The following is a 19,264-nucleotide window of genomic DNA, read 5'->3' as shown; positions in this document are numbered from 1 at the left end:
ACACAACAGCACACGTTCAGCAGTCATACACAGTGATACACATCATCACACGTTCAGCAGTCATACACACATCAGCACACGTTCAGCAGTGATAGACACAGTGATACACACATCAGCACACGTTCAGCAGTCATACACACATCAGCACACGTTCAGCAGTGATACACACATCAGCACACGTTCAGCAGTGATACACACATCAGCACACGTTCAGCAGTGATACACACTTCATAGTATTTCTCCTCTAGCTTATTTACAACAGAGAATTATGTCATCATTTACTCACACTCGTGTTGTTCTAAAATCATCCATCCATCCATATATCCATCCATCCATATTTCCATCGATCAATCTATCCATCCATCAATGTATCCATCCATCTATCTATCCATCTATCCATCCATTCATTTTCATATATCCACCCATCCATCCTTCCATATATCCATCTATCCATCAATCTAACCATCCATCAATGTATCCATCCATCTATCTATCCATCATCCATATATACATCCATCCATCAATCTATCCATCCGTCCATCTATTCATTCTTTCATATATCTACCATCCATCCTTTCATATATCCATCTATCCATCTATCTATCCATCCATCCATATTTCCATCCATCCATCAATCGATCTATCATCCATCCATTCATCCATCCATCCATATATCCATCCATCCTTTCATATATCCATCTATCCATCATCAATCTATCCATCCATCCTTTCGTCCATCCATCCATCCATCCATCTATATATCATCCATCCATATATCCATCCATCTATCTATCCATCCATCCATCCATCCATATTTCCATCCATTCATTATATATCCATCCATCCCTCCATTCATTCATTCATCCATCCATCAATTAATATATCCATCCATCCTTTCATATATCCATCTATCCATCCATCCATCAATCAATCTATCATCCATCCATTCATCCATCCATCCATATATCCATCCATCCTTTCATATATCCATCTATCCATCAATCAATCAATCTATCCATCCATCCTTTCATATATCCATCTATCCATCAATCAATCAATCTATCCATCCATCCTTTCATCCATCCATCCATCTATATATCCATCCATCCATTTATCATCCATCCATATATCCATCCATCCATATATCCATCCATCTATCTATCCATCCATCCATTCATCCATCCATATATCCACCCGTCCATATTTCCATCCATCCATCCATTCATTCTTTCATATATCCATTCATCCCTCCATTCATTCATTCATCCATCCATCAATTAATATATCCATCCATCCTTTCATATATCCATCCATCTATCCATCCATCCATCAATCTATCCATTTATATATCCATCCATCAATCTGTCCATCCTTCCATTCTATCCATCCATTTATCCATCCATCCATTTATCCATCCATGCATCTATCCATCCATCCATATATCCATACATCCATCCGTCTATCCATATATCCATCCATTCATCCATATATCCATCCATCCATCCGTCCATATATCCATACATCTATCCATACATCCATATATCCATCCATATATATATCCATCCATCGATCCATATATCCATACATCTATCCATCCATACATATATCCATCCATCTATCCCATCCATCCATTCATCCTTTCATATATCCATCCATATATCCATCCATCCATTCATCCTTTCATATATCTATCCATCCATATATCCATTCATCCTTTCATATATCCATCCATCTATCCATCCATCAATCTATCCATCCATATATCCATCCATCTATCCATCCATCCATCTATCCATCCATATATCCATCCGTCAATCTGTCCATCCCTCCATTCTGTCCATCCTTCCATTCTATCCATCCATCCATTTATCTAACCATCCATCAATCTGTCCATCCTTCCATTCCATCCATCCATCCATTTATCCATCCATCCATCCATCCATCCATCCATCCATCCATCCATCCATCCATATATCTATACATCTATCCATCCATCTATTCATCCTTTCATCTATCTATACATCCATCCATCCATATATCCATTCATTCATCCACCCATTCATCCATCCATCCATCCATCCTTTCATATATACATATATCCATCCATCCATCCATACATCCATCTATTCCATTCATCCTTTCATATATTCATCCATATATCCATCCATCAATTCATCCTTTCATCTATCTATACATCCATCCATCCATATATCCATTCATTCATCCACCCATTCATCCATCCATCCATCCATATTTCCAATCATCCTTTTGTATATCCATCCATCCATTCATCCTTTCATATATCCATCCATGCATTCATCCTTTCATATATCCACCCATGCATTCATCCTTTCATATATCCATCTATCCATCCATCCATTCGTCCATCCATCCATATATCCATCCAGTCGTCCGTCCATCCATTCATCCATATATACATCCATCCATATAGAAATCCATCCATTCATTCATTCATTTATTCATTCAAACTATTTGGGCACCTTTGGACTCTGAATTCACACTTAAAATTGTGTGAATTTCATTGCATTAGATACAAACAATGTCAAACCAAGTGGCATCTGCATAAAATGATGCTATACACTGTTGAGTCAAGTCACCTTCATTTATATAGCGCTTTTAACAATATGGACTGTTTAAAATAAGCTTTACAGTGATAATAGGAAATTAAAGTAACAGAGATTGTTTTGGTTTTACAGCAGCTCTAGAATAAAGTTATTGTCCAGCTAAAGTTAGTTTTGATTGATTCACTTCCGTTGCAGAGATCATTTGTTATTAACTTAGGGGCCGCTAACATGACACTGTTCTAACAGAAAACCCTTGATAACGCAAACCTTGAAATAGATTCCAAGGTGCAAGCCTTGAAAAAAAGAAAAAAAAAAAAAATTATATATACGTGTGTGTGTGTGTGTGTGTGTGTGTGTATGTATATATATATATATATGTATGTATGTATGTATGTAAAATAGTGTAAAAAAAAACAAAACAAATCATATGATCAGGAAATCATGGCAGCTTATGTTTTTACAGTACTGTAACTAATTAAAATAAGTTAAGCTATTCCAACTTTTAAGTTAAACGAGATTCAACTTGGTTGTGAAAGTCATTTCAACTTAAATTGTATTAAACTGACTAAAAAATCTAATTGATTTTACTTAAAAATGTCAATTTAAATAATAAAATAATAATTATACAATTGTTATAGTATATTTTATAAGTTGTTTACAATTTATTTAATTTTATACAATTATATAATATTTTGTATCAATATATAAATATTATTTTGTTTATATAATTAAAATATACATTGTTATTTTATATATATATATATATGTGTGTGTGTGTGTGTGTGTGTGTGTGTGTGTGTGTGTGTGTGTGTGTGTGTGTGTGTGTGTGTGTGTGTGTGTGTGTGTGTGTGTGTTTGTGTGTGTGTGTGTGTGTGTGTGTGTACGTATAAAAAGTTATATTTAATAATAAACGTGTGTATAAATATAAACTATTATTAAACTATTATAATTATTGTTTTAATTATAAAACTAGATTACTAAAATAATTGTACTACTAATATATTGTTTTTTATGATACTCTTAGAAAGCTTATATGGTAAAGATCAGCATCTCCAGTCTCCATATGTGTTGTGTTAGTCGGTGAGTTGTGAGTTTATTGAGGTTTGTGTGTGCTGGATTGTACTGAGAATTACATGTGCTGATGGAAGCCTTCGTGGCGCCAGATTCTTCCTCCTCCTGTGTTGTTTGCAACCCAAACCTTCCCATGAGCCTCTAGTGATGAGTCTGAGGTAATGAGCTGAGAGAGTATCCGGCCCGGGCCTCGCTCTGGCATCAGTCGCTCTGTTGCCACGATCAGTTTGTGTGTTGGCACTGCTGATGGAAATGTAGACGCCGAATATCTTTTCAAATGACTTTGACGAATGAACAAAAGCATCGCTCGCACTGACATGACTCTTATTAGAGGACCTTCATGCTCACTTTCACACTGAGAATCAGTTCAGCGACACGGACACTGAGAGGAGGTTTATACTATCAGGAATTCCTTCCATGGAATAATTCACCATCAATTCTGTCATCGTTTATTCATCCATATGTTGTTGTTCAGTTCAACAAATAAATAATTTTCTACTTTTCCATTCAATGAAAAAAATTGTTGAGGCAACTTATCGCATTCAACTTTTTAAGTTAACTCAACTTATCCACTCCAGTTAAAATCTACTTAAATACGTTTGTTCATCTTATGTACCAGGTAATCTTTTGAACTTAAAACGTCTTGTCAAGAAAAAAAAAAAAAAAAAAAAAAAAAGGTTGAGCCAACTTGAAAAAAATAACAATTTTAAGTTAACTTAAAAGGTAGCCTTATTTTTTACTTATTTTAAGTTAGCTCAACTATTTATTTTTTTTGTCCCAGTTTATATTACGTGGCTTTAAGTACTATGTACTCATTGAAATTAATAATTTGATACAATGGACTTATTGTGTAAATGCATGTTTTTGCATGTTGTACTTATATTTTGAAAATACCTGCATGTAATTACAGCTGTAATTAATTTATGTATTTACATTTGTATTTACATTTGTAATTACAGAGTTGACCCCTTCCCTTACACCTTAACCCACCCTTAAACCTACACATACCACCACCTGACCCTAACCTTACCCGTATCACACCTCAATAGCAGCAAAAGTGTTTTACAATACAACCTGAACACAATAAGTACATTGTACTAATTTTCCGATGTAAGTACATAGTACTTATAGCCACTTAATATAAAGTGGGACCTTTTTTTTGCTATCTTGACAAGAAGTTTTAAGTTCAAAAGATAAGAACAAAAGTATTGTAAGTTTATTTTAACTGGAGTGGATTAGTTGAGTTAAATTAAAAAGTTGAATGCGATAGGTTACCTTATTTTTTTTAAGTTAGCTCAACTACCAAGTGCTTTAAAGCTCGGATAAGAATATATAAAGTAGGTAAATTAGTAAATTATGACATAATCTTCATTTTTTTGCAGATCTCTTCCTTTAATCTCTTGTATAGTCCCGGTAACTCCAGTCAGATCCGCTCTGAAGTGTGTTAATGAGTGTAGATGAGCTCTCTCGTTGTTGCTCGGCACGTTACGTAGATAATGAAGCACTCGCGGTTGATCTGATTAATCTGCGTCTCTTCCCCAGCGTGTGGATTACTCTCTCTAACTCCTTCACACGACTGGAAGCATTAAAAGCCATCAAGCGGGTTATGAGTCCTTTAGCAGTGCAGGAACTGTCCCGTCAGTAATTAAAATGTATTTTATTCTCGTTGAACAGATAAAAAAAAAAAAAAAATCTATTTTCTCTTTCCATTCTGTGATTCATTGATATGTCATTGTCAGGAAAAAGTAACCAAGTCCTTGTATACTGACAAGTCTTGGTAAACTCTAAAAAGACATATTTATGAAGAATCAAACCATGTTGATGTTAAAGTGTTGTAAACTTACAATATCAATGCAGCAAACAGAAATCAAACTGTGTGGCTTGAGATTGAGATTTTTATAAGCATAGACTTACAAAAATGATTAAAAATTATAATTTGATGTATGTGGTGGCCAATAAAATTGGTAACAATTATGGGGAAATAGTTAGGAAGACTTTTTTGGCCTTTAAAATTGGTTAAAATAAGAGTAAAAAATGGCAAAAATAAAATGGCAAAAATAAAAATTGCTGGCCAATAACATTGGTAAAAATGAGAAAGAAATGGTTCAAAATACTTTAGGTGGCCAATAAAATTGATAAAATTAATGAAAATAAAAAAGCGTAAAAAAATACATTTGGTGGACAATTAAATGGATAAAAATAAGAAACAAATTGGAGAAAAAAGAATTTGCTGTTGGTCAATAAAATTACTAAAATAAAATGCATTTGCTGGCCAATAAATTGGTTTAAAAAAAGGCTTTTGTTTGCCAGTAAAATATAAAAAAATTAAATAAGTAAATAAGAAAAACTTATTTGCTGGACAATAAATTGGTTAAAAATCAAAAATAGTTAAACAAAGGCTTTTGGTGGGCAGTATAATGGGTAATATATATATATATATATATATATATATATATATATATATATATATATATATATATATATATATATATATATATATAATGAATAAAATAAGCTTATATTGTATTATAAAATGGGTGAAAAAATTTGCTCACATTGAAGGAGGGACACAAACCCATATCTAGAGATCACAGAGACTTTAGGGTGCAACTGAATACCCTAGCAACACCTTAGCAACAAGACTACATGAGTTTTGCATGTGCAAACACCACTCAGCTTGTCTTTAAGTGTCTAGTTGTGTCACAGAGATGCATGCAGCACAGGTACAGTACTGTATGTCCTCATAAGGCTCTCGGTGTGTGTGTGTGTGTGTGTGCAGTGGCGGGTTTCCCGTATCCCGCGGCAGGAGCGACGGTGGCTTACAGAGGGGCTCATCTGAGGGGCAGAGGCCGTGCCGTTTACAACACCTTCCGTTCGGCTCCTCCTCCTCAGCCAATCCCGGCATACGGAGCGTGAGTCATATTCATATTCACTAATATGAGCAGATCAACAGATTACTGACACTGTCAGATGAGAACAAAACAGCTGAGTCAAGTTTTTTTCATAATTGATGAGCTTTAGCAACACTGAAAATGTTATTAAACTGAATTGAATCAACACTGAATTGATCTGAATTACGACTCTATTGTCTTCTGTAAAGCTGCTTATAGCTGAATTCAACTTGTTTCAATATTAAACTACTTTACAGATATTGAACTAAACTGAATTGAGCCGAATAATGACACTATTTTCTTCTGTAGAGCTGCTGCGCAGATGAAATTATATAAGTTTCATAATTGATGAACTTTACACTGTTATTGAACTGAACTAAATCAAATTGAGCTGAATAATGACACTTTTCTTCTGTAGAGCTGCTGTGCAGATGAAATTATATTCGTTTCATAATTGAATAACTTAATATTCTGTTATTTTCTTTTTTTATTACTGTCTGTATTGCATAAAGCATAATAGAAATAAATGTGACTGTTTACTCATCTGCAACAGAATCATCTTCATTTGGAGCCTTTTCACAGCAAATATTGATCTGTGCAAGACTAATTAAATGAATTACTCCGGATGCCATATAATTAATGCAATTAAAGGATTGACGGCTCTATTTGTACGTTCCTCTATTCTGCACTGCATGCGCTCTCATACTTCATCTCTCTGCACCAAACTGATTTATTTCTGCGAGTCATGTGACTGTGTTTTGCACCACCCCCCCCCGTGCTCCTGACGCAGCAGTTCTCATGCTCATTGGTGATAATCAGACGCTCTCGTTGTCTCGTTTGTTAAACGCAGGGTGGTGTATCAGGACGGGTTCTACGGCGCCGAGATCTACGTGAGTATCCCTGTTTCTGGAGGGATGAGAGTGTGTGATTCCAGTCCTGGCGCTGCGGCGTCGATTAACCCATGAAATCTGATCACCAAACTCTAGATCAACTTCAGTCACCACATACACACACACACACGCACACACAATCTCACACGCACACACACCACATACACCACATACACACACACACTCACACAATCTCACACGCACACACACACACACCATACACACCACTTACACACACGCACACTTACACAATCTCACGCACACTCACTCCACACACATGCTCACTCCACAATCACACACACATTTACTTATCTATTTAAATATGGACTTTCCATAGACATAATGTTTTTTATACTGTACAAACTGTATTCTCTCCTCACACTAACCCGGTCCTTAAACCTACCCATCACACAAAACTTTCTACATTTTTAAAAAACCTTTCATTACTTCATTTTTATACCAGATATACAAATGAGGACATCGCTAAAGAGAGGTTTTTGGAATTTTTGTCAAGTTTTGGTCACTTCTGGGTAAAAATTTGGCCCCGAAATATAGTTAAGTAGGTCCACACACACAAACACTCGCACTCGCACACACACACACACACACACACACACACACACACACACACACACACACACACACACACATACACACAAAATCCTCAAAATGACCACATAACAAATTAATAACTATCGTAATGTTAAAGGTTCAGGGAACAAGAAGGCAGGAACCGACAAACGTTCATTGAAACTATAATCATAAAATAAGCACAAAAAGAAAGTAAAGCGTCAGCCCCTCACAGATGACTGCCACACAAACATCAACAACACAACATAAAGTCCAGGCCTGGTCCTCTCTCCTCCTTCACTGTCCTCTCTCCTCCTTTTATTCTACTATCTACTATTAGTACATCCAACTTTACCTATAATTACATAATATATTATTATCACCCAGCGATATATTAAAAGTTGGATATTTTCTGCATACATAACGTACACTCATGTATAGTGATATAGACTATTTCAAATCTCAACTGCTTGATTGTTTATATTGTCGCTAAATGTAATTATATTATCGCACATATAAAGTTGGATATATATTATAGTCAACTTGATCCACATACTGTACATACAATACACTCACAGAAACAATATATAGTATATAGCAAATACCAGCTGCGTGATATACAACTTTTTATGTATATTTATATTTACATATTTTATTGCTCAGCTCCATATAAAAAATATATAAAATTATATATATTACATACAACTTTATCAGCGTAAATAACGTAGATTCATGTAAAGTGATATAGTATAAAGCAAATATTAACTGCTGTATTGTGTATATAACGTCTCAAACTGTAACTATATTATCACCCTGATGTATCCTGCTAAATGCAGCAATAATGCATGAAGATATTATAAATATTAATATAGCAGCTTTGAAACAATGTGTATTGCATTTCATGCATTTGGCAGACAGTTTTACCCAAAGTGACTTGCATTGTATTCAAGATCAATATTTGATCAGTTCATGCGTTCCCTGGGAATCAAACCCATGAGCTGGGTGTTGCAGGCGCGGTTACTCGTGATCCAGGTTTGATGCCCGGCTGTTTTCTTTACCAGTTGTAAAGAAATAGAAAAGTTGACTTTTTGAAAGAGCAGGATGGAGAGTTTACAGAGAACAAACTGCGCTCAGTTTAGTGCTGTTTGTGTGTTGTTGTATCAGTGATGAGAGTGTTAATGTGTGTGTCGGAGTGATTCTTCACTGGTCCTGCTGTCTGTCGAGGGACCCTCAGTAGTGAACACTTGGTGTGTTTCTCCAGTGAGTCACTGATGAGGTGAAGCGGCTTCAGATAAAGGGATTCATCTTCCCGCCGGCGCTGCTGTTCACACACACACACACACACACACACACACACACACACACACAAACAAACACACGCACACATACACACTCTCATCTCTCTTTCTCTCGTTCTCTGCTCACACTCTCATCTCTCTTTCTCTCGTTCTCTGCTCACACTCTCATCTCTCGTTCACTCGTTCTCTGCACACACTCTCATCTCTCTTTCTCTCGTTCTCTGCACACACTCTCATCTCTCTTTCTCTCGTTCTCTGCTCACACTCTCATCTCTCTTTCTCTCGTTTTCTGCACACACTCTCATCTCTCGTTCTCTTGTTCTCTGCTCACACTCTCATCTCTCTTTCTCTCGTTCTCTGCTCACACTCTCATCTCTCTTTCTCTCGTTCTCTGCTCACACTCTCATCTCTCTTTCTCTCGTTCTCTGCACACACTCTCATCTCTCTTTCTCTGCTCACACTCTCATCTCTCGTTCTCTGCTCACACTCATCTCTCTCTCTCTCGTTCTCTGCACACACTCTCATCTCTCTCTCTCGTTCTCTGCTCACACTCTCATCTCTCTTTCTCTCGTTCTCTGCTCACACTCTCATCTCTCTTTCTCTCGTTCTCTGCACACACTCTCATCTCTTTCTCTCGTTCTCTGCACACACTCTCATCTCTCGTTCTCTCGTTCTCTGCACACACTCTCATCTCTCTTTCTCTCGTTCTCTGCACACACTCTCATCTCTCGTTCTCTGCTCACACTCTCGTTCTCTGCTCACACTCTCATCTCTCTTTCTCTCGTTCTCTGCTCACACTCTCATCTCTCTTTCTCTCGTTCTCTGCACACACTCTCATCTCTCTTTCTCTCGTTCTCTGCTCACACTCTCATCTCTCGTTCTCTCGTTCTCTGCTCACACTCTCATCTCTCTTTCTCTCGTTCTCTTCTCACACTCTCATCTCTCTTTCTCTCGTTCTCTGCTCACACTCTCATCTCTCTTTCTCTCGTTCTCTGCTCACACTCTCATCTCTCTTTCTCTCGTTCTCTGCACACACTCTCATCTCTCTTTCTCTGCTCACACTCTCATCTCTCGTTCTCTGCACACACTCTCATCTCTCTTTCTCGTTCTCTGCTCACACTCTCATCTCTCTTTCTCTCGTTCTCTGCTCACACTCTCATCTCTCTTTCTCTGCTCACACTCTCATCTCTCGTTCTCTGCACACACTCTCATCTCTCTTTCTCGTTCTCTGCTCACACTCTCATCTCTCTTTCTCTCGTTCTCTGCTCACACTCTCATCTCTCTTTCTCTCGTTCTCTGCTCACACTCTCATCTCTCTTTCTCTCGTTCTCTGTACACACTCTCATCTCTCTTTCTCGTTCTCTGCTCACACTCTCATCTCTCTCTCTCGTTCTCTGCTCACACTCTCATCTCTCTTTCTCTCGTTCTCTGCACACACTCTCATCTCTCTTTCTCTGCTCACACTCTCATCTCTCGTTCTCTGCTCACACTCTCATCTCTCTCTCTCGTTCTCTGCACACACTCTCATCTCTCTCTCTCGTTCTCTGCTCACACTCTCATCTCTCTTTCTCTCGTTCTCTGCTCACACTCTCATCTCTCTTTCTCTCGTTCTCTGCTCACACTCTCATCTCTCGTTCACTCGTTCTCTGCTCACACTCTCATCTCTCTTTCTCTCGTTCTCTGCACACACTCTCATCTCTCTTTCTCTGCTCACACTCTCATCTCTCGTTCTCTGCTCACACTCTCATCTCTCTCTCTCGTTCTCTGCACACACTCTCATCTCTCTCTCTCGTTCTCTGCTCACACTCTCATCTCTCTTTCTCTCGTTCTCTGCTCACACTCTCATCTCTCTTTCTCTCGTTCTCTGCTCACACTCTCATCTCTCTTTCTCTCGTTCTCTGCACACACTCTCATCTCTCTTTCTCTGCTCACACTCTCATCTCTCTTTCTCTCGTTCTCTACACACACTCTCATCTCTCGTTCTCTGCTCACACTCTCATCTCTCTCTCTCGTTCTCTGCACACACTCTCATCTCTCTCTCTCGTTCTCTGCTAACACTCTCATCTCTCTTTCTCTCATTCTCTGCTCACACTCTCATCTCTCTTTCTCTCGTTCTCTGCTCACACTCTCATCTCTCTTTCTCTCGTTCTCTGCACACACTCTCAGCTCTCTTTCTCTCGTTCTCTGCACACACTCTCATCTCTCTCTCTCGTTCTCTGCTCAGTCTCTCATCTCTCTTTCTCTCGTTCTCTGCTCACACTCTCATCTCTCTTTCACTCGTTCTCTGCTCACACTCTCATCTCTCGTTCTCTGCTCACACTCTCATCTCTCGTTCTCTGCTCACACTCTCATCTCTCTTTCTATCATTCTCTGCTCAAACTCTCATCTCTCGTTCTCTCGTTCTCTGCTCACACTCTCATCTCTCGTTCTCTCGATTTGCTGCTCACACTCTCATCTCTCGTTCTCTGCTCACACTCTCATCTCTCGTTCTCTCGTTCTCTGCTCCCACTCTCATCTCTCTTTCACTCGTTCTCTGCTCACACTCTCATCTCTCGTTCTCTGCTCACACTCTCATCTCTCTTTCTATCATTCTCTGCTCACACTCTCATCTCTCGTTCTCTCGTTCTCTGCTCACACTCTCATCTCTCGTTCACTCGATTTGCTGCTCACACTCTCATCTCTCGTTCTCTGCTCTCAGATCAGCTCCTCACCTCTTTTTCAAATATGTTTTGAAAAACTATTTTTCATTTTTATTTAATCAATTTTTCATTCTATTTTTTATTTTATTTGGTTTTATTCAAGTCTAACTGTACGAAACACTGATATATTCGTGTTAGTCTTAATAAACATGGATACTTTTCTCTTCTCGTTTTTCTTTTCTTTGCTGCTCTTTTTTATTTTCTGTTATCTTATTATCTTTTCATTATACTTTTTTCATGTCCTGTACTTTTTTCCCTTTTTTCTTTTCTTTTCTATTCTTTTTCTTTTCATTTCTCTTTTATTTATTTTTCTCTTCTTTTTAGCTTCTTTTCTCTCCTTTTTTCTTTTTTGTTTTTCCCTTCTTTTTCCATTTTCTTCTTTTATTGTATTTTTTCATCTTTTTCTTGTCTTTTTTCCTTTCTTCTTTTATCTATTATTTCTTTTCATTTTCTATTATTAGCTTTTCTGTTTCATTTTGTCTTTTCTTTTTTGTTCATTTTTCTTTTCTTTTACTTTCCTTCTTTTCTTTTACTTTTAAAAGCGGATCGTTTCTCCTTGGCTTTTGTAACACGTGTGTGTGTGTGTTTTATGTGATCATAGTCGTATATGTTTATTGTGGATCTCTGTTCAGTACTCAGTCCTTTAAGTGTTAATAATTTAGACTTTGGGTCAGTCTAATGGCCGTTTTTAACTAGATATTCTTCTCCTTCTCCTCTGGTTGTGTGTGTGTCTCTCTCTCTCTCTCTCTCTCCTCCGCTCATCTTCAGTGGTGTGGTCTGTTATATTTAGCGTCGGGCTCTCAGTGTCCTGGTAAAGGCATGTTCTGTGTATTGGGCCGGAGGTGCTCCTGACAGTCTGATTTATTACCCCGTGTGTTCGTAGGCTGGGGCTCCAATCAGCTCAGTCCCACAGGAAGTTCACCGCGCCCACTCCTCCTCACTTCCTGTCCCCGCGGGAACGTGACCTCACAATCCCCCGCTCAACCTCTAACCTGATTTCACTCACAAACTCACAAACTTATTCCAGTTTAAATAGTTTTGCAAGTGACAGGAAATCAAGCCGTCTAACTCAAGTCTTCCCGTAGCGTTGGAGAAGTCTCTCTGTGGTTATTTCAGGAATGCACACGCCATTCTAACTCAAATTCACAATAACTCAAAACACAAACTTTCTGTGCTGACTTTAAATGCGGCACAGTTTATCAATGCAAAACCTTCAGCATCCTGTAAGTGTGTGCTGTAGCGCCTCCCAGTGGCGCGCGCTGGACGTTTACGTGTGTGTGTATCGGGCCGGAGAGTGTAAAACAGCGTCTGTTCTGGTTCTGACGCTCTGATTAATGTGTGTTATTAGCGATCTGCCTACAGACAAATGAGCTCCACTCCACCTCAGAGTCTCTGCTGATTACGATACAAGCGCCACACCAACAGAATCTACTCCCTTTTCACAAAGTGTTTTAAAACATAGAGATCTGCATCTGAAGGCATCATATGCACGCTTTTGAGATGCAATGTGCACACTCTCAGAGACAAAAAGGTACAAAAGCTGTCACTGGGGCAGCAGATCACTTTCAAAAGGTGTTTTGTGCCTGTGTTCTGAGAGTGCATCATTCTGCAGGATTATTGCAGGCAAACCTAGAATGCATTGAGATCAGTGGAAAAACAGGAGATTTTAAATGCACTTAATATGCATGGATAAGTAAATGCATAAATTAGTCTTTTGTGTGTTTTCAGGGCGGATACGCGGCGTACAGATACACTCAGCCCGCGACGGCTACAGCGTACAGCGACAGGTACGAGTTCACCCGCACACACTCCTGATATTTAGGTCAGAAACACAGTTATCTTGTGGAAATCTCAACGAGAACCCATCCAGCTCAGAGCAAAGAGCAAGAGGAATCTCAGGTGTTTCTGACAGACAGCAGAGAGATGAGACTGAATCCTGCTGAGGATTCCTGCTGAGAAGATCGTTAAAACACATCAGTGTTATTCTGGCAGAAAATAATGATATTACAAACATTTTATTGGATTTTTTATCGTTTAAAGTATTAAAGTGTTAGATTTAGTCATTTCCAATTATTAAATGTATATTTGTTATTATAATTTTTTTTTTTTCATTAATATAATTTTTTATGTTAGTTATACATAGCATTGGTGCTGGGAGTGAAGCAGTGTTATCATTTTAGTATTGGGTATATACTATTATAGTATTTATTATAGATTTTAATATAGCATTTAGTTTATATTTTTAGTTTTCATTTTTTATTTCAGTTTTAATATTTTTTATGTAAAATTGTACTATTATAGTACTTTATCAAAGTTATGAGTATATATTACTTTTAATTAATATAAATAGCATTTAGTTTATATTTTTAGTTTTCATTTTTTATTTCAGTTTTAGTATAAAATTATACTATTATACTTTAGTTTTTTAAAATTATACTATTATAGTATTTTATTAACGTTTTGAGAAGTTTTATTTAATTTTTATTTATTTATTTCAGTTTTAGTAATTTCCTAATGTAAAATTATACTATTATAGTATTTTATTAGCGTTTTGAGTATTCATTATAATTTTACATAAGGACATTTCTAAAACTGAAATGAAAAAAAAATATAAAATAAACTGATTAGTATAGTATTTTATTAGTGTTTGAGTATTTATTTTTAAATAATTAAAAAAATAAAATTACTTTCAGGTTGAGTGATTTTCTTGTATTTTTATTGTTTTTTGTGATTTTAATATTTATTTTATAATTATTCTACTTTTAGTCATTAGTACTTAAACTTATTTCGTTTCACCAACAATAACAACAACATTTCTAATTTTCATTTAATTTTCATAAGTTGTTTCTCATCTAATATCACATATTTCCCAGCGTTATTATGCTGTCTGAATGAGGCAGCCATTTGCTAATGAGGAAGAGAAATAAACATAATTCAAGACATTTCTCTGAAACGGAAGCACAGTTTTAATTTAACTTTTGCTTCTCAAGCAAATTTATGTTGCTTTAAAGAGTGTTTGGATATTTTTACAGGAAAACAAGGCAATAATACTGATTATACCGATTACTGAAATGATGTTTTACTGTGTGGTGAAGTCAGTGTTGTGCTTTCAAAGCAGGTTTCTTGCCAATCCAGACTGAGTCAGCACACTCATCTTCCAGTTTCACACACACACACACACACACACACACACGCACACACATTAAAGTGCATGTATATCTCTTACGGTAAAGCTGCCCTTTTCTCTCTCTCTCCCTGTGTTTGAGTTGTTGCCCGTGGCCGAGGGCTTGTGTTTTCTTATCTGCTCTCTGCAGACCTTCATTTGCAAGCCGTGTGTGGAGAAGAAGCAGAGAGTGGAATATGCGTAATATAAATGAAAGGAAATGACACGTGTTGTCCTTCCTGTGGAGGATTAGTTCCAAACCAGCAACACAACACGAAGCCTGCGGCGGCATCCCGTTCACTTCTCCTTCACACCTCAGTCTTTCTTTTCCTCTTCTCAGCCTTTCTTTTCTTCATTTGTTTTATTCTCTCCATGTATTTCTTCTTGTCATCTACCTGAATGTTTTTCTTAGAAATATATAAAAGTCACAAAATTAGGTCACACTTTAGTTTAGGGTCCTGTTGTCACTCTTCACTATGACTTTTGCCTCAGTAAACACCTAATTTTTGCTTCTGAATAGTTAGGTTCAATATTACTTAACAATATTTGTTAAGTTTAGATTAAGGGATGTAGAATATGGTCATGCTGAATAAGGTGTTAATATGTGCTTTATAAGCATAAATAAACAGCTAATATCCTAGTAATATGCATGCTAATAAGCAAATAGTGAGAACTGGACTCTAAACTTAAGTGTGACCCAAAATTGTTTATGATGGATTTTCAACAGGAATTTCTCTTATACAAGATAACATCCACTGCAGTTTCCAGCTTAAATGAATATGAGTGGCAGTAAAACACAGACAACTTTTAATTCCTCCTCACAAAAATCATGATTACAGGGGCAGATTATAGAATAATAAATAATTATTTTCATGCACAATACTATGTAATGACCTCAAAGCATTTACCGTAGTGCATGGTTTGAAAACTAATGCATTTTGATGTTGCATACAGGGCTTGACATTAACTTTTTTGCTCACCAGTCACTGTGGATAGTGGTTTTCCGAAGTTACGAGCCACTCAGCATTTTCACTGGCCACAATTTTGACATCAATACCATGGGAAAAACTGCCATATAGATATTTTTAATATTATCTCATAATTTGGCAGCAGGAATATTAGGCTGCTGTCACTTCAAGAGCTGATGCACTGTACTGTTACACATGCGTTTTCTTTCTCAACTGTTTACATTTACTTAAAACAACTGTGTGTTTACACGTGAATACTCTCCAAGACCAGCATTGTGAGATTGTTTTGTGTGTATTTAACTGTTTAAGCACAATAAGCAGCAAAAAAGAGCTCAATTTAGTACTCAGAAGTGGCTTTATGTGTGCACACTTTAAAATTCTGCGCAATCCCACGCTGAAATTCAAGTCCTGTAACAGCAACATCCAGAGTGAGTAAGTGGGTGAGTGATTGAGTGAGTCGGTGAGTGAGTGAGTGAGTGAGTGAGTGAGTGAGTGAGTGAGTGATTGAGTGAGTCAATGGGTGAGTGAGTGAGTGAGTGAGTGAGTGAGTGAGTGAGTGATTGAGTGAGTCGGTGAGTGAGTGAGTGAGTGATTGAGTGAGTCAATGGGTGAGTGAGTGAGTCAATGGGTGAGTGAGTGAGTGAATCGGTGAGTGAGTGAGTGTGTGAGTGAGTGATTAAGTGTGTGAGTGAGTGATTGAGTGAGTGAGTGAATCGGTGAGTGAGTGAATGGGTGAGTGTCTGAGTGAGTGAATCGGTGAGTGAGTGAGTGAGTGAGTCCGACTGTTGGGTGAGTGATTGAGTGAGTGATTGAGTAAGTGATTGAGTGAGTGAGTGAGTGAGTCAATGAGTGAGTCGGTGAGTGAGTGAGTGAGTGAGTGAGTGAGTGAGTCAGTGGGTGAGTGAGTGAGTGAGTCGGTGAGTGAGTGAGTCGGTGAGTGAGTGAGTGAGTGAGTCGGTGAGTGAGTGAGTCGGTGAGTGAGTGAGTCGGTGAGTGAGTGAGTCGGTGAGTGAGTGAGTCAGTGGGTGAGTGAGTGAGTCAGTGGGTGTGTGAGTGAGTGAGTCGGTGAGTGAGTGAGTCGGTGAGTGAGTGAGTCGGTGAGTGAGTGAGTCGGTGAGTGAGTGAGTCAGTGGGTGTGTGAGTGAGTCAGTGGGTGAGTGAGTGAGTCAGTGGGTGAGTGAGTGAGTGAGTCGGTGAGTGAGTGAGTGAGTGAGTGAGTCAGTGGGTGTGTGAGTGAGTGAGTCGATGAGTGAGTGAGTCAGTGAGTGAGTGAGTGAGTGATTGAGTGAGTCGTGGGGGGGCGGGCGGGGTTGGGTGAGGGAGTGAGCGGGCGGGCAGGCTTTTGCGTGGGTGGGTGAGTGAGTGAGTGAGCAGGTGAGTGACTGAGTGAGTGAGTGAGCGGGCGGGCTTTTGCGTGGGTGGGTGAGTGAGCAGGTGAGTGACTGAGTGAGTGAGTGAGCGGGCGGGCTTTTGCGTGGGTGGGTGAGTGAGTGAGTGAGTGAGCGGGCGGGCTTTTGCGTGGGTGGGTGAGTGAGCAGGTGAGTGACTGAGTGAGTGAGTGAGCGGGCGGGCTTTTGCGTGGGTGGGTGAGTGAGTGAGTGAGCAGGTGAGTGTGTGAGTGAGTGGTTGGGTGAGCGAGCGAGCGAGCGAGTGAGTGAGTGAGTGGGTGGGTGAGTGAGTGTGAGAGTTGGTGAGTGTGTGAGCGAGTGAGTCGGTGAGTGAGTGAGTGTGAGTGAGTGAGGGGAGGTGGGTTTGTGTGCAACTCGCTCATGGAGAAATGAGAGAGAGAGAAAGAGCAGCTGTTATCATGTATCTATTCTGCAGAAAATGAGTATTAGAAGCGTTTCCGATATTTAAGGTATCAATATGTAACAAAAAATCAATATTTTTAACAACAATAAATTGCACTTAGTTTATTATTTCTTTTCAAAAAGACTATTCCTTTTCAAAAGACTATTACAAAGTGATAATCTGTTCAAAGCGAGCTAAAATTACAAAAAATGGGAGATTTACATTTCATATTTGCTTTTGTCAACGCAATAAGTTTAGGGTACACTGAAAAAAAATGGTGTAGAAACAATTTTCACTTAGAAAATTTTAACATTTTCTATTTTAACTGCTGTTTGATGTTGTCCATGAGTGTTTCTACATGTTAAAGCATCTCTTGATTCGTGTTTGTGCAGTTATGGGAGAGTCTATGCAACTACTGACCCCTATCACCACACCATCGGCCCAGCGGCCACATACAGCGTGGGGACCATGGTAAGATAAACGCACACATTTAAACTTATCTTGCACTCAAAGTTGTCTAAAGAACTGTTTCCCATGATTACGGACACTTACTTTCCCTCGCAAATGAGCCAGGAGTGTTCAGCGTGTGAGAGCTTTTGTTCCATGACACGAGGAAGTCAGTTGGTTAATGTCTGTTTTTAGCTAGCGTTTGCAGCTAACATCAAAGATGAAGGCACTAATGGGCCGTCAGAGTGAGGAGAGCTCGTCGTTTGCTCTCGATTTCCCCCAAATTAACGAGAACGTAACGCATGCAGCAGTGTGCCGTGGGACAGACTCGACTAAAGCACGGATGGTTCATTTTCAACCACCTCTCTCTATCAGAAAAAGAAAAAAAATGACTCTTATTTGGCACTCCAGCATGCATGCAATTTCTCACCGATGAGGACGTCAGCGCAATAAATGAAAACTAAATAAGAAAGAAAAAAAGCAGTGAACAGTTCCCCGGTGCAGCTGCTAGCTAAAAGCTTTCATTAATTAAGACGCTTTGTTTGAAACTCTCTTCATTTACTAAATTAAGTCTGTGCCTGTACGCTTTTCCTTAATTCCAGCTTCCCTGCAAATTTCCTTCCTTGTTTCTTCCTCAACAGTGAGAAAAATGAGCCCATCACGGAGCAGAAAAGCCCCGTCAGCGGCTCTGTTCCAAAACACAGTGAGCTGCCTATCTAGTGCGCACAAAGACAGCTTGTTAGCATTGAAAACCAGTTTTACACTTTTAATTCGAATCAGCACCTAAAAAATTGTTAAAATGGTCTTTTTTCAATATTAGATTGACCTTTTTATTGATTGTTGATATATATCTAATGATAATTATAGTCAGTTTCTCACTGTTCGTCCACC

The 19,264-nt window shown here is 38.4% G+C and overlaps 1 protein-coding gene across 5 annotated transcripts in view; it reads left to right on the top strand.

The window, feature by feature from the left end:
- The window catches only part of rbfox3b (RNA binding fox-1 homolog 3b), a 210,836-nt gene that overhangs the window by 179,078 nt on the left and 12,494 nt on the right, over window positions 1–19,264 (top strand). For all 5 annotated transcript variants that reach the window (XM_077202265.1, XM_077202267.1, XM_077202266.1 and 2 more), the window contains 4 exons: window positions 6,436–6,568; window positions 7,398–7,437; window positions 13,733–13,791; window positions 18,319–18,397. In XM_077202265.1, coding sequence (XP_077058380.1) covers window positions 6,436–6,568; window positions 7,398–7,437; window positions 13,733–13,791; window positions 18,319–18,397 — 311 coding nt within the window. The remainder of the gene's footprint in view (window positions 1–6,435; window positions 6,569–7,397; window positions 7,438–13,732; window positions 13,792–18,318; window positions 18,398–19,264) is intronic.

The sequence above is a fragment of the Siphateles boraxobius genome, unplaced genomic scaffold (assembly GCF_051911475.1).
Source record: "Siphateles boraxobius isolate OS27281-9 unplaced genomic scaffold, OSU_SipBor_1 49, whole genome shotgun sequence".
Taxonomy (NCBI): domain Eukaryota; kingdom Metazoa; phylum Chordata; class Actinopteri; order Cypriniformes; family Leuciscidae; genus Siphateles; species Siphateles boraxobius.
Note: the sequence above shows the minus strand (reverse complement) of the source record. Positions and strands in the feature narration are given on the sequence as shown.